Below are 16,572 nucleotides of genomic sequence, written 5' to 3'. Positions count from 1 at the left end.
AATCTCAGCTGGGGTTTTCCATTCTTCCTAACAGCAGCACCCATTAAGGTTTATTATGGATTTGAATTGGTAACACATAACAAACACACAATGAACAACGCAGCACCTTTAACTCCAAGTAAATCAGCTCCTGAGTTGTGGAAAATAAATGTGGAGAATGTGCCCTTTAGCAGACATTTTCCACCAGCACAATGCAGGACTATTTTAACAGAAGTCTCACTGGGTCTAAGCTCTCCTGTTGCAGTTAGAGTATTGTTTGCCCAGAACTGCAGAAATGCATTTCTAGCTTTCCCTATTAAAAGTGCACCTTTCAAATCAAGGTTTAAAGAAGAAATGGAAACAGCTAAACATGAAATAAAAAGGCAGAAAAGGGAATCAGGCAAAGGAACAAGCCTATCCTTTTTTTTTGCTCCACAGCACTGACCACATTCAAAAGATCAGTTGAAGTCATGAAGTTAAAAATTATATTTTGGCAAACTGTAGGTGGATTGTGGGTAACACTCTGAGCTTAGAGGATGCTGGTTTTATACTTCATTCTGCAATATTCAAACAAAACAAGAAGCTGAACTCTGATTTTGATCCCACTAACATGGAGATTACCCATCTGCTTCAAGATAAACATGCTTCCAACACCTTGCTGAATTAGACCTTGTGGCCACTCAAAACCCTGGACCAGTCTACAAAGCCAATGCTAGGTAAATAAACAAGTAAAATAAGAATTGAGTCAATTAGCATGACAGAATTACAAGTTTATTGCAAAGTAAGGTGAGTTTTTCCCCTCAACAGCACATGCCAGAACTGTTAGAATTTTTGAGTGTTACTCAAAAGTCATATCCAAATCAACAGAACTAAACAAAAGACTACCTTGGATTTATTTATGACAGATTTATCAAAATATTTTAAATTAAAGGCATAATATTTTAAATTAACTACTTTAACTCAAGTAGTTGAAGAAAATCCATAATAAATGATTACTTAGCTGAAGTACAGTTTAAGTAAAATAGGGAGTCAATTAAAAAAAATTTATTGCAATGCTCAGCTTAACAATTCTTGAGCAGGTCATCCCTGCTCCTTATCACGATATAATCCAGTTTTAAACATCCTGTTTGGCAAATGAATTACCACAGTTAAACAAAACAGGAAGTCAGTCCACATCTTCAACTACAGAAATTCCTTCCTTTTTTTCTAGCTTGGATACCTGCAAGTAAAAAAGAAACCAATTCAATAGTAAAAATAAGCTTGTTCTTCCATCAATATCTGCTACTGGTTGTGAAGGAGACACACAAAGATCAGGTTTTTATGAAGTGGATAAATCTTTTGGTTTGACCAATCTTGTGGTATGACACTGGAAAAAGCAAAGACAGCCTGCAGATATCTCATCCTTGGGGATAGATGTTCCAGCTTCCTTCTGAGCTGCATCACAGTTCCTTCAAATTCTGGCAGCTACTAAAATCCCAGTGAACATTTTGGCACCTAGAAGGGCATGCTGTGACCACAAATCCTTTACTTCAGACACAACTCCAAGGCAGAAACTACACACAGTGCTGCTGGAGTTCCTAGCGTTGCTCTAAACCCCCTTGGCCAGCTAGAGCTGAATGACATTAAGACTCCAAGAGCAAAGCTGGCAATTCCCAGCAAATGCTATGATCTCAACTTCCTTTTACCCCTGTTCTTTCTGCAGCAAACACAAAGGGAATTTCACACTTGAAATGAGTGGATAACTAAACTGGCTTGACTACACTACAGACACCCAAGCAGAGAACTACTTTCCACAAATCCAACAGATTCCTCTACCATTAGCACCCAAATTGGTTCCATTCACAAACAAGCTCAAGCTGTAACATGACTCTCCTACAGGAAAACCTGGCATTACCTAACTAAAGGTGGGTTTTACGTCAAGTTTATGCCATATTTTCACAGTCCTGTTACTCTGCCAGAAAAATCTTAAGTGCAGATTGAGTCCCAGGAGCAGAATTACCAGTGAGACACTGTTCTTGAGAGTGACTGTCTTCAGAATTACCATTGTGCTGAACACCTACAATAAGAAGAAACTCTTCCTGTATTCCTTCTCTTGAATAGGGCAGATTTGACTCACACCATTGCAAATTACTATTTTGCAGTCCTGCAAAGAGCTGCAGGAGTTACCAATTCAGGTTACTGTTGCCAACACAGTAAAATCTTCCCCAAACTTGACTCTCAGTTTTCAGGAATAAGTTGCAATGGCCACTACCTTTGCACAGCACAACTGCTATTACATACAAGTCTAGTTAAAGAGTGTAACAATATCCTGCATCGTTAAAAGATCTTAATCACATTTACTGTAAGCATAAAATAATTACATTTTGGTCCAGACCCTACAAAAACATTTTACCCAACTCCCACTGAGGCCAAAAGAACTTTTGTCCTGTACTTCAGTGGGAAAAAGTCCAAAATTATGTAGAAAATCCCCCACCACACAGACTTAAAATAAAGCACTACACATGGTAGCTTTTATCCCAGGTTTCAAGGTAGTAAAACACTATTACAACATGTCTGGCATTTCACAGACGAAGGAATTAATATTTTATTACATATATAAACATATTCTTAAAAGCAACTGGGGTGTAAAATCTCTAGCAGAAAAAAAATTCAAGGTGCTAAAATTCTTCACCCTGGCACTTTTGCCATAAAAGAGGCATTAAAATAAGTTTGAAGGGGTGGCTAAAAAACTACAAAAAGTTAAGCATGGTTCCAATAATTGCCTGAGCCCCTCCCCACCTCACAGTTTTTAAACTCAGCATGGTACCATTACTGCTACTGTGTGAGCAAACGTGTTTGTGAGTCAACTAACTGGAGATTCAAAAAAGGAATTGTTGCAGAAGCAGGTGGGAGAAGCACTCAGTGAATTGCTGCCTCCTACTGGCTTTCCCCACGCTGATGTAGGTCATCTTAATTCTGCAGTTAAGCAGATCCATTCAGACAGATCCTGAACTGAAACCAAAACACAAAAACTTGTTTTTCCCATTAGCACTGGTCTCCATCAGCTTGAGGACACCTATAAGTTTCTGACCTCAGTGCATATTTCATTTTATTTTTTATTTTTCTTGTTTTCATAGCAGTATGACAATTCAGAAAGCACCCAAACAGCCTACGCTGAAATCAGAGGATTTAGCCCGACAGTTGAAAAGAACAATCACAGTTACTTCTGTAATACCTACTACCCTAAATGCTAGTTGTGTTTTGCTGGAGATTCACTGGAACTAGACTTGACCCACTGTGAGGATTTTAATATAAAAGCAAACCAGAAGCAGAGGGCATATACCTGTTTATCTATACACCTGAACTGCCAGGACCATGAGGTGTTGTAGAGGAAAGGCCTCAGGTCAAATCGGTTGTCGTCTGGGCTGTAGTTTTCAGCGTGGTAGGAAGGAGTGAGGGTGGTCATTTTGTGCCTGTTAATGGAATACATCCTGAAGAAATGCTTAACCTTGGATGCCACCTGGTGTACAAAGGATATAGCTTTTAATCCGATGAAGTTTCTTAGTATTTAAACAATTTAGAGGACAACAGTATTTTGGAGACTGTGTTCTACCTTTACATGGTGTAGATATTCTTTCAAAGTATTTTTTTGTCTCAGAAGACATACCCAAAGACTTCAAGAGTAGTTAGTCATCTGTATTTTAGAGAACAATTTTCCCCCTGAGGTGTAGTTCTGAAGTAATTGTTCTCAAATTACCCAATTACTGTTTGAACAATTTGCAACACAAGACAACAAGCTCCATTTGAGATATGCAGACCAGCTTTCCCAGCATATTCTGCTGCAGCTGTAGAATAATCTCTAAACACAAAGTAATGAAACTATTCCTTTCAGTTAAAAGCAACCTGACTTTTCTCCAAACATACCCTATTTTGGCAAAAACATTAAACTATTTAATTTTTTTTCTCTTTGGTATATTACCTCTCTTGGAGTACAGATTTCCTTCCACATATTAATCAGCTTACAGAACATACTGTATGGTCCAGCCTTTGCAATTTTCCTTAATTTCCCATAGATTGAGAGCTCTGCATATGTCATCCCCATATCTGCCTGAAAACACACACACACACAGAAAGCCACTGAAAATCTTAACTATGCAAATTTTAATTAATACTTTAATAGAGCAATTAAAATAGCCCGGTTTTGTCATAGGAACACCAAAATGAAATTGTCAATGTCAAAAAGACATAGTAATATTATGAGCAGAAATAAAAAAAAACACTGGAATCTCTCTAAATTGGGAGATTTGAGCTGTTAGAGGTAGTTTTATCAGTCCTCTCTTTTCCAAAGGGATAGCAAAGAGAAGGGTGAGGGGAGAAGAGGAAGGCCTTTGCCACCAGTCATTTTCATAGCACCAAGGGCCAGACTTTCTTTTGATTTTAAAAAAACCTTAAAACATGAGTATTTCACAACACCCATCCTTGTAAGTGTCCAAAAATGTAAAATCATTCAAAAATGTTAATTTGCTGTTTTGGAAACTATTGTCAACACAGGTAGGGCAGGTATGGGAAACTAATGCCTTGTTGGAAGCTCTGTTTCTAACATGCTTGTCAATATGCCTGGATACATACAAGAGTACACAACAATATTGGACAAAACCCAGATTTTGGGGTAAGGTTTACCAAAGCATTTGAAAGGCACTGCCCATTACCTCATCAGTTTGAGCCACTTGTCCATCCACCAGGGGCTCCAACTCTGCAGTGGGTGGAGCTGACATGATACTGTAAGGGAGAGGGGAAAGGAAAAACATGGATTCTATGCAGTCTTATGAGTGCTGGTTTGTTAAAACACTGCTTCATCCCAAAAACAAAGCATATGGCTCAAACAGTTCCCCCAGTGGAATTAACAAACACAGTCACTGAATCACTGCCCCACTGCTCACCTTCTGAGGGCTGTGAGCTGGAAGTTTTCAATGCAATACTGAATGAAGTTCTTCAAATCAGTCTTGCTGATACCACCAATGGGATTGATATCAGCACTGGAGCAATCATACTTGGTCAAGTAACCACGGAGACTGAGCAAGACAGAAAATTTTATACAGCAGCAGTAAATAATAATGTAACTGCAGCACAATATATAATCCTTGACACTACAGAGAATTTATATGAGGCATAAAGAAAGGGAGAAAAAGACTGCAGATCAGTAACATATTTACACCTAAAGGGCCAACATGTTTAACTGCAACAGGGCTATCCTAAAGCCATGAAATTTCCAGAAGATGATACTTCAAACAATTACAAAGCACTGCTAAACTGCCTATGCTGAAGCAATATGTGCAAAACAATTAAAATACTGTGCTGACCAATTAAAACAACAAATCTCAAAACACCCACAGAACCAGCACACAGTACTCTCAGAGCTTTAGAGGTTACCAGTCCCACAGTCTTACAGGGATTGCTTTGATCTTTGAATACTCAGCTCTAATAACACTACTCCAGATCGTAAAGTCTGTTTGTCAGCTCAAAGCTCACATCTTAATTCCTAATACAGTAATTGGAAATATAACAAACTGGGAAGTTAGCCTAGTGAATGAACAGGTAAGTTCTACTGAAAACAGTGTTTTTTGGAGAAGCTAAAGCAATGCTTTGGCTAAACTTCCGAAAAATACATGATTTCCCATTGAGGCCGATTCAACTATCTTCATTAATTTCACTGTTACCAGTGTATTCTTAGGTTGTTACCTCTTCTGAGTAATAATCCACACTGGGATTTGGTAGAGTTGCAAGGAAATGACAGTGACCTTGCCACCTGGGTTTGGATTCCTAATTTTCACCAACCTTTCATCCACATTGGCTGATCCCAGCACCAGCAGTCCCCCTGGCATCCCACGAGCCCACAGTGTCAGCTGAGCAAACAGGTAGGCAAGGACCATTCTTACTCTAGCCTGAAAAGCAAAATGAAAAAGAATGCAAAATTTACAAAGCAGGGTGATTTCTCCCCCATCACTTTTATTAATCAATTGTCTAAACAAAACTCATGAAGAACAAAAAGTGGGCAGGGTGTGACTGTAAGAAGGATGGTCTTGTGGAGAAGATGCTGAACACACTACTGCCACAGACTTATGTGACTGAGCAAGTTTCTCCTGGTGTGAACTGCAAACTGGGGAGTAGTTGCTGTTTTCTGTCTCCTACAAGCACTAATAAGGATCCATGAGGGATAAAGTATGCAGATAAAGCATTCCCATTTTATGGAGTAAATCAATCCCTTTAGTCTGACACAAAACATTTGTAAAAAGTTCACTTTACTTTTGTCCCCATTCTGAAACTGAGCTTTTCCCAAGGATGGCAGTAGTACCAAACAAACCACGGATCCAACCTCCAGCTCCAGCCACCATTGTGGGTGAGGTTAAACAAATAACCCACACTCCTCTGTGACTAAAGCCTCTCCTGTTGCCAAAAAGCTGATAAAGGATCCCATGTTTGCCTCCAGAGGAGACAGCTGGATTTCTCCAGTAACAGAGGGAGAAAGAGCAAGTCCTCAAATTATTAAAAACTATCAACTAGGATAACCAACATTTACAACTGAAGCAGAGTTGCTGATTAGGCTGGAAGCTTTTAAGAATAGGCCAGAATACGCCTAATGAAGATTTAAATACCTGATACAAAGAAAACAAATTCTCTTCTACCTTCTAAAAGTGAGGACACCTGGGAAATGAAATGGATAAGCTTAATATCTCCTCTCAGAGCCTTTTAAGGGCTGCTAACATTCACCAGAAGAGAGTGTACATCAGCAATATTTTTGAGTCTTGACCTGCCACAATCCTAAGAACTCACACTTGTCCTGACCTGTCAACTTTTTCTTGGGATGCTTTTCTAGAAAGCCTAGACCAGTGCTCTTGATGGGATACACTCATGTACTATTCTTTCCTGACCATCCTACAGAAGTCACAAACAGTAATTATCTTGGTTTCCCCATTAATTATGTGAGACTGTAGATTTCTGCTGCAGACAAGTATTTACTGGAATCCCACGAATCTTCAGGGACATACCACAAGTTCAGGCTGGTACGTTACCATTTTGTATTCTCAAAAAAAAAAATCAAAACAAAACCCACACAATCAAAAGTGTCTAACCTGATTCTCCTACAGGACACACACCTGCACATTCTGGAGAGCCAGGCTCTCTCTGCTGCTCCCTCCATGGACAGAGAAGCGGGGAGTTCGACCTGTCACCACACAGAAAATCCCCACAACAGCTTTCACAGCCGCATCGATGTTCAGGTTGATGTGATAGCTGAGAAGAATTCAAGCACAAGTGACTCAACTGGCACAATCTGACTGTGTAAAATAGCATTAAAAAAAAAACAAACAACAAAAATCCACCCATCAAATGAGTTTTTAAGGCTGCTACAATCTCAGATCTGCTATGAAGGAACTTAGGAAAGAATAACACTTTCAGAGTCTGTTTCCAAAATTCCACATCCTTTGCCAAATGCTTCTACGTTTGCCTCACATTAACTCTTAAATAACAATATTAGCAATATTCCCACTTAACCCACCTCCTATTCCTCCCTGATTTTTTACCACTGCAGAGTGTGAAAGCTTTAGAAGAAAGTCTTTGCCAGAACACATTTTTTTCCCCAGCCCTTCTCAGCTTGTACCTGCCTATTTGCTCAGCCAGCAGTTTCGCCCTGTTGCAGGTATCCTGGGAGGAGTTCTCACTAGCCATGTAGCACGTGGTGAAGACACGCTTGCAGAACTCCCGAGGATCCTCAGGGATGTAGGCCTCATCATTCACAATCCTGCGTGCATCAGCCAGCACTTCTGCATCTGAGGACACAAAAAAGAAACAGAACAAGAGTGGAAATCGTTGTGCTCCTCCTACCCAGGATATGCAAATATCTTGTACATCCCTTGTATTCTAATTAAGCTTTACATTGCCCCTCAATAATAAGATGACTCCATCATCTAACTCCCCCAAAAACCTTCCATCTATCAAATAAAAGAATTACTGATTTTGCTCCTGATTTTGAGCACAGAGATATTAAATCCTTTTGATCCACAGAAGAATCTTCATAGAAAACATAATCCAGTATGTACAAAGACTTAGCTAAAAGCATAAAGTCTGCTTAAAGCCAGCTTAAGAACTTCAACCATTCCTAACCATGCTTTGTAGTGCTGATTTTAACAGAAGGTGAAAATTTTCAAAATAAACTGAAAACTACATCAGCCAATATTTGAACAATAATCTAGAGAGAAACTAGTCTGAGCTCTACATCCAATATTCTTAAAGTCAAAATTAAAACTATGAAACCAATTCAGAGAATCTGAATCTGGACACACATATTTTGCTGGAATTTCTGAAGAGATACAAAGGACTCCATTAGAACAGCAGGAAAAGTCTGCCATTAATGAGCTCTTGCAGCTACTGCACCCAGCTAATATTAACTTGTCCATAACCATTAGTTAACACAGACACACAGATCTACTTACTGCCATTCTTGACAGCCAGGGAAACCTGGTTACACATGGAGTACACTATGCAAGCTGTAGCAGAGCTGTCAATTCCACCACTCAGAGGTAGGAGAAATCCTGCCTTGAAAACAGAGCAAGGAAGAGTTTCCACATAGCAAAATTAGAAGAAAATATGTATTGTACCACTCAGAAACACACTCTTGTAGAAACATAACAGGTGCATTGTTCTAGTCTGTTTATATCCTACTGGGGAAAACAGAACAAACCACCTAGAGCAAATTCTCGTAAACTCTCATCAACTGGATGATCAAACAAGTAGTCAGTGTAAAACCTTTCGGCTAGAAAAAAATTCCAGTTGTCTTCACCCTCTAGTAAGACAGAAAAGCTAACAAAAAGGACTACATTTTTCACATATACTTTACTATTACACTGAATTACTACTTCATGTCACTCTGCTGCACTCAAGAAAGCACAGTTCCTAAGGGAAAGGTGCACAGAGCATACTGAAGTCACACTTGGAATATAATTCTTCACTCTGAATGAGCCACCAGTGAAAAATTCAAACTAGCACAGGATGACAACTTGAACTGTCCCTGTGGCACAAAGAAGCTTTGTATGCCAAGGGAAAAACAAACCCAGTTGTTCTTACCTGTTTGCTGCGCCTTAAATAGTCCCAGAGCCAACATGCAGGTCCAAGGCTGAAATTACAGAACATGATTGTTCTAAGAAGGTTAAGGAGTAACACCTAAGCAAGTCAACTATTTATTGTGGTATTCCAATGAGAGACTTTCTTTACTTAAATCTAAACAATATCTTACGTTTCTCTCTCTTTGGTTTGGTTTTTTTTGGTTGGGTTTTCCTTTTAAATCAAAACAATTTTCAAGCAACAGATTCAGTGTTTGATTACCTGATCTCCTCCTCAGGACTGTGATGTCTCCACTGGATTGGCATACAAGTAGGAACAGCTACATCATCAGGACACGACAGAGCAAAATTCACTTTTACCCTGGGATAAGGATTCACTTTACTTGCCTAAGCAACAGTACAGAAGAATTCAGAAGACATCAGTTTTAATGTAGCATCAGATCTAATGTATCTATCAGATCTATAGCATACTGTGAAAATCAAGACATGCAAATACTTTTTACATTCAAGAACTATTCAAACATGGCAGAGTTCACAAACTCAACCTCCCTAAAGGATCCTTACCGCCAAGTTACGAGATGAAATCTCTGCTCTGTAACTTCGAACATCCTCCAGGTCCAGAGTGGCAACCAGCACCTCCTGTGGAAAGGCTTTCAACATTAGATCACTCTACACAGATAAACAATGCTTGACAAAAGGTTCAGCATCAGCTGGGGCAAAGGAAAAGGCCAGAAATGTACTGGGGAAAGAGATGGATCTGACACATCATGTGAGGAAGCCTAGATGACAAATCTACTTTTTTCTGAAGTCAAAGTGAAACCTTTTGTCTAACAAACTAGGTCATAATTAGAGCATTGCCCTTTTTACCTGAAGATAAGGGAATCTAAAATAACATGATCTCTCCTCCTCATGGTGATTGCATTCACAAATGTTTTCATGAAGTTCTTCCACCCTCACAAAAGCAGGAGAGCTACTGTAGGTAATCTGACTATGAAAAAGCTTGGATCTAGTTGAATAGCATAATTAAAATACACCCTTTTTAGTCTACAGGCATGGACCTAGAGTCTGGAATGTCTGGGGAGTGTTGAGCATAAATGTACTAGCAGCTAGAGGGTGAACACATTACCACATCATCGAGTGAAAACTGGGATCCTTGTGCAACTGTTTCTCCATTCATGGAAATCATGGCGCAGCCATCGTAATACAGACGATCACCATCACAGCCTTTCTGGTTGGCTAAAATATATATTCCACCATTCTGCCAGGGAATCAAACATGCAGGGGAAAAAACCAAAAAGCTGTTCAGAATATAGCACCTGACAGGATGTTAAAAATAAAAATGTTATTTCTCTGTTCCTGCCCTTCTTACAAACTTCCTATCCATTAACATTGTAAATGATTTATGGCTGGCATTCTCTCTTGACAGGAGTCTCTATTAGGAGCAAGAGTCATTCCCTCAAGCCAAGCAGAAAGAGCTGCACTTTTAAATTGAAATTCTGAGTTCAAATTGAGGTTGAGAAAAGCAGGAAGGTGATGACAGAAGCTGTGTTTGGATATCTGAGGACAGAGCAGATACTGTTAAATATAAGCAAAGCACATTAAATTGCAGTGACAAAGCAGCTACACATTTTCCACAGTGCAATGCACAGTCATTGCTTTATTTTTGTCCCCATCACTGTTAGGATAACAGTCCAATTACTTCATGTCCTCTCATTTTCAAAACAAGCAGACCTTTCAAAGTAGAAAAGTGCACACCTTTGCTGTGGCAGAGTTCACCAGATCCACCCGGGCATGAGCTTTCCGCAGCACGTGGTGACTCCCCGAAGAATTGGTGAAAATTTCCACACCATCAAGTCCCATCTCAATGTGAGGGCTGCCAAAGCAAAAGGCACAAAAATCAATCAGCTGGCACTACTGTGCTGGGAAAACTGAAAACATCATTGAAAATCACAGATAAACAGAAGACTCTATGTCATTGTCAGTTTTCTCTATGCCTTAGCTCAAACAAGGATAGGGCTTTCAAAAATAATCTGATTTTCTTGCATTGCCCTACTCTTCTGTCAAAGACCAGCAGTGGCTGCAGAGGTCAGCAGGCCTTCTGCCCATTATGTTCTAAATGAAATGCCCTCTACTCTATAGAAGGCCATGTTCCAAAGAAAGAGAGAATAATACAGTCTTGGTCTGAAGGGCAACATGGATATACACTGCAAGGTCAGTTGTCCCATTTTCCTTGTCTGTCAGTAAATACAAAAACAGAACCACAAGGATTTTTACTGTTTTTACTTTTTCCAATGTCATAAGAAATACTTAATAAAAAAAATCACATCTTTGACACACCACACCTTCTGCAGTTAGAAGGAAATTACTGTAACTGGGAGATTTGGAAAAATATCAGGAATGTGAGCACTAGAGTTACCTGTCATATGTTTCCTTCACTCATTCTTTTCATTCTGCTTCTTTTTGGTATTTTTCTCCTACCTTTTGTTTCAAATTGATTAGCTTAACCACTTACATTGCTTTGCTATCCTGCACCTAGCCTAGTGAGGTCTTTCCCATGATGTATTTATTACTCCTAATTATATTTTGTCTTACTGGCACTTTCTGAAAGATAAATTACATAGAAGAGTAATAAGCAGATCTTCTCAAACATGTATTTCAGGCAGCTCCAGGGTATATTTCAGTTTACTTTTTATTTCTTCTTCTCCTTCACCTGTTTGGTGCCCAGAGTTCTTCACATATTTCTGCCCCCAGGCAGGTATCTTTAGTTGCTAGCACTGCATCCCCAAAAGGAACAGTTTCCTGAGAAAAAACAAGAATATTCTTACATACATGCACTAGAAGAATCTATTCAATTCAGAAACTTAACTACAAATCTTAAGAAAATATAAAAATTCAATGCTCACTTATGTGAAATTAGTGACACAATATCAATCACATTATACCTTTTTTCATTTTATACCAAGTCTGAATAAAAAAAAAAAAAGCTCTGAAATGCAAATCTCTAGACTGTTAAAAATTTTGTGGTTTAATTTCAGTAGTATTCAGATCCAGTGCTTTGTTTAAGGACAGGAATTAAACAGTCTACAAAACAATAGACTGCCTGTTGCTAGAAATCACACTTAGGCTTTAGTGGGAACTAACCTAAATTTTAGATCCTTCTGAATTAACAAGGTTCCAATTATTTCCTTTTTTTAACATTTATTTACCTAAAAACACATACTCTAGTCTCAAGCACAGATAAACTCAGTACTAAAATTGTGCAATATGGCAGTCAAGGTTCTGTATGTACAAATAACTGAGGCAGATATATAATTTTCTTGCTTTGCTGCCACATACTACCATGAATAAGGTTTAATTATGGTCTCATTTAATGTAACTTAGAACCACCACTGAAACATGTAAACCTACAACATGACTGGCAGCAGAATTTCAGGGACTACAGTTTTTAATTGCTGAATCTGGAAGATGCTAAAGTTACAAAAAAAACCAGCTTACCTGTCCAGTCACTTCCTGAATTATCCTGGGTAGAAAATATTCCTCCACATGCCTAAAGCAAGTTTAGAGATTGTGAATACATCATTACATAAATCACAGCATAAGAACTGGTTCTCATCTCACCTTCTAACATTAATTAAATAAACTGTATTGAAGTTGTACAGGGCTGTGTCTGCTTAAAAAAATGAAAGATCTTCATACTTTCTGTGGAATTAATCAAAAATGCTGAGATTGTAAGACAGCAACATCCATGTTTCAGAAGGGCAGGGTAAGCAATGCTCCATCCTGGCTGGAAACCAGACCAAACAAAGAACACACCATGCAAGTCCAACGCCAGATGGAAGTTTCTCTTTCTGCAGGGCTGCTACATGAGCAACTCAGAGCTGACTGGGGCTTAGAGGATAGACCAGCAGTGCTTTACTGAGACCCTCAAGTTGGAGGCATTCCCTGACCTCAGGATGAGTGCACAGCACAAGAGATGAGTGCTAGACACACTATGCAGCATCACAACATAGGCAGCTTTTATTATCTGCTTTTGTCCAGATTCTGACAGAGCTCATCCATTTCAATGTTTGCCAGTTCGGTACTGGATGAAGCAACTGAGCAGATAAACACAGCCCCTTCCAGTGCTGAGCTGGGTGTTCTTAGAAAGCAGACACCAGGAAAATGATACTTTACACTGTCACACAGCCCCACTTTTCCTTCCAGCTCAGCAGCTCAGAGTTTGACTGCTCAATAAGCTTTCTAACCGAGCTGCAACCACATAGTTTGGCTGATTCTGTCTTGCTGCTCTCCCTGTAGCACTGCTGATGATTTGCTGTAGATATTTCAACCCCGCTGCTTCTGCAAAAAGTGGTTTTTTGACACACTTTTAACAGTTGCCAGCATACCTTGCTTTGCTCCATGGTGTGAACCATCTAAGTTCCCTGTAGTTTCCTGCATTTGCCAGTGATATTTTTGGTCTGATCAGAAGAATCTTCCTTAAATCATAAAACAGAAAAACGGAGTTAAGACCTGATGTACAGCCAAACAAGGCTATATATGAACACTGATCAAGATCAACTCCTTTTTTTCTATTATAATGTAACATTTTTAAAGTTTCTGCTTGCAGACTCAAGGAGTTTTTCTGAACTCTTTCAGAAAGCAGTGGGAATTTTTTTCCTACAAATCCAGAAAAGAAAAAGAGATACTGAAAAACCTTAGTCATCTCTCTCAAAATTTAGCAAATCAGAAGATAAAGCCATCACTCTACATAGCACTACAAAATCTTTCCTGAAAGCCAAATAGATCCCTTAAAGGATACACTAACATGTTACCTTACAACTTACTTATTTAAAAAGATCACTCGACAATTGTAGCGAACATTTCTGTGCAGAACAGGCCTGTGAAAATAAGAAGCAAACTTAGCAGCGACTACACTCACTAAACAAAATTATAAAAACCTACAGAATCTACTTCACTGCACAAAAACTATTTTAAGACATCACTAGAGGACAATGTATCAAGTTTTAGCTTCTAATTTTTTAGTTAAAGTAGTTGTTTGAAAAAATCAGTGTTACTGACTGTGCTGTCAAGTCTCAGAGATATCAATTACCACCTGAACCTTAGGAACAGGAGCAGACCAGAAGATTCACCCTGGCTTGGCCAGGCTACTTAATCACATGTGACCTCCCGTGATACTGCCAGCCCAGTTCAAAATCAAACTAGTTTTACACATTTATATCAATACTAACACATAAATTTTACAGACATAATTCACCACTCTTCACTGGCAGCACTAGACTTTGAATGCCTTCAGTTATTCTGACATACACTTATGTTGCTTTAACATATCTGTCAGTCAAAGCAGCCCCCACATTCCTAAAAGACAGACAATTTATAAAGCTCTTTGAGTTACACCTCACACAAAGTCTGACCTGTGTCAACAGGGCTTAGCCATTAAGGTTTCCAACATATAACTGTAATTATCCTACTTTTTTCTTGAAGGGCTCAGCCATCAGCAAGCTGATGATAATCTTTGAAAGGATTATCTTTCAGAAAACGTTCTGCATGTTGCAGTCCTAGTCATGGTAATTAAAAGAGGAAAAGTAGTGCAGTTCCTAAGATGTGTGTGAAAGAGGAAAAGTAGTGCAGTTCCTAAGATGTGTGATGGCACAAGCAGCATTCCCTAAGGACTTACCCCTTTATCACATGTACACCAAAAAAAAAACTTACATTCCCACATCACAGATAATATCTTGAGTAACTGGAGATTCCAGGAGCTTTTCCAGAACTTGAAACGAATGCAGGAGTGTGTCTGACTCATAATAGTGATCTGAGCAGCCATAACCACTGCGTATAAAAACAAGAAGAAATCAAAAATTCAGCTAAAATAGCACCAGAGCCAAAGAACCAAAACTACTTCAGACAAGGAACATTTCACCCACACAGCTAATTTATACAGAAAATAAAGAAGCAGTGCTGTCAACATCATCCCTACTTACAGCATTTAAAACTCCAGCATTTTGTATAATCCCATGATATTCGTTTCAAGGACAGCAGCCTGGGTCCAGGCAGAAATCAAAGCACTACATTTTCACTGAAGGAAAACTCACTGAAGCAGGCCAAAAATTATTGCTACCAGTCAGGTTTCCAAGACAAGAGAACCAACCCTGTGCTCACAACCATAATGGATGTTTTTGCACCGACAGCCGCATGCTGTAAGGATGGCTTTGGGCACTGCAGCACCACGGGGCTGATGCTCTTCCTGACCTGTTCTTCCTCAATTAACTGGAATGGCAGCAAACCCAGCGCCAGCTAAGCGCCCTTACCAGATTTCGAGCTCTGGACCAAGCCGGTAGCGAGCTCCTTTGCTCTTGGCGATGTCGATACCTGCAACAGTGTTGGGAGCGCAGTGAGTGAAACAGGCACGGACTGCGCGGGGAACGCGCGGGGCAAGGCAAGGAGGAAGGGAAGCAGGAAGCGGGAGAGGTTGCCTGACGGCCCGGGGCAGCCACCGATCTGGGCACCCCACTCACTTCTAAAAATCCTCTCCAGATTGCCCTCAAAGTCCAGAGCCCACTGGTTGAGGGCGCAGGTCGCCACTGTCACTGCCCGGCCCATGTCGGTCTCGCCGCATTCCCCGCTGCTTCCGGGGCGGCGCCGGGCCGGGGCTCCTGGTCCCTCCTCCTGGTCCCTCCTCCCGGCTCCTCCTCCGGCCTCTCCCCTCGGTCCCTCCTCCAGCCCCGGCAGCAGCACCTGCACCGGCAGCGCTTTGAGCACCGGCTGCATGCAGACCCGCTGTCCATCCCCGGTGTGGCTGCTCCGGCGGCATGTGCTGCTACACCCCCTTACGCGGTCCCCGCAGTTTTATGTCCCCATAACGGGAATGCTGCCTTAACCTGCTCCTTAGCCCTGCGCACCATTTTTCAAGTATCCCTCAAACGGAGGTCAGAATGTGAGCGCTGAAGGCAGCTGGAGCAGGGTGCAATGTTCTGTGTGTTGTTCCCATTTCGGCAGCTCTCAGGGTGACACCCCGAAGAGGGTGACTTCTTCAAAGCCCATTCTCCTCTCTTACCTCTCTCAGCACATATTTGGATGCCATGAGGCTCCATACACACAGGATTTTAACTTGTTTCTGTACTAGAATCACAGAATCGTTTAGTTTGGAAAAGACCTCTAAGATCCCCGAGTCCAACCACTTACCCAGCACTGCCAAACTCACCACTAAAGCGTGTCCCCAAGTGCCACCTCTACACGGCTTTTAAATCCTTTTTTAAATCCCATTAAGCAATGATGACTCCACTGCTGCCCTGGGCAGTCTGTGCCAATGCCTGGCAGCCCTTTCCATGAAGAAACTTTTTAATATCCAGTCTAAAGCAGCCTCGGCACAACTTGAAGCCATCTCTTCTCATCCAGTTGCTTGTCACTTGAGAGAAGAGCCTACAGGCCACAGCCTCCTTTCAGGGAGTTGTGGAGTGTGAGAAGGTCCCTCCTGAGCCTCCTTTGCTCCAGTCTCCAGGCC

At 40.5% G+C, this 16,572-nt stretch overlaps 1 protein-coding gene across 1 annotated transcript; it reads right to left on the bottom strand.

The window, feature by feature from the left end:
- Positions 1 to 728: 728 nt before the first annotated feature.
- On the bottom strand, positions 729 to 15,744 carry NADSYN1 (NAD synthetase 1). The gene is made up of 21 exons (XM_085063316.1): positions 15,587 to 15,744; positions 15,380 to 15,440; positions 14,784 to 14,900; positions 13,898 to 13,951; positions 13,460 to 13,549; positions 12,570 to 12,621; positions 11,785 to 11,873; positions 10,830 to 10,947; positions 10,201 to 10,332; positions 9,639 to 9,713; positions 9,337 to 9,461; positions 9,079 to 9,127; positions 8,448 to 8,550; positions 7,616 to 7,784; positions 7,113 to 7,248; positions 5,794 to 5,900; positions 4,899 to 5,030; positions 4,668 to 4,737; positions 3,938 to 4,066; positions 3,302 to 3,478; positions 729 to 1,198 (listed from the first exon to the last, which is right to left on the bottom strand). Exons 1-21 carry the CDS (start codon positions 15,669 to 15,671, stop codon positions 1,145 to 1,147), a joined length of 2,124 nt encoding a protein of 707 aa, XP_084919442.1. The 5' UTR covers positions 15,672 to 15,744; the 3' UTR covers positions 729 to 1,144.
- Between the last annotated feature and the right edge of the window lie 828 nt (positions 15,745 to 16,572).

This window comes from Lichenostomus cassidix, chromosome 5 (assembly GCF_008360975.1).
Source record: "Lichenostomus cassidix isolate B80296 chromosome 5, HeHo_3.0, whole genome shotgun sequence".
Lineage (NCBI taxonomy): Eukaryota > Metazoa > Chordata > Aves > Passeriformes > Meliphagidae > Lichenostomus > Lichenostomus cassidix.
Note: the sequence above shows the minus strand (reverse complement) of the source record. Positions and strands in the feature narration are given on the sequence as shown.

What these genes read in the sequence shown, in the direction of transcription:
- NADSYN1 (XM_085063316.1), bottom strand. Translation starts at nt 15,671, where the DNA reads ATGGGCCGGGCAGTGACAGTGGCGACCTGCGCCCTCAACCAGTGGGCT. An exon ending in TGAACTCTGCCACAGCAAAG is followed by an intron (nt 10,333 to 10,829) that starts GTGTGCACTTTT and finishes ATTCCCTGGCAG; the next exon opens with AATGGTGGAATATATATTTT. An exon ending in TTTCATCTCGTAACTTGGCG is followed by an intron (nt 9,462 to 9,638) that starts GTAAGGATCCTT and finishes ACTGTTGCTTAG; the next exon opens with GCAAGTAAAGTGAATCCTTA.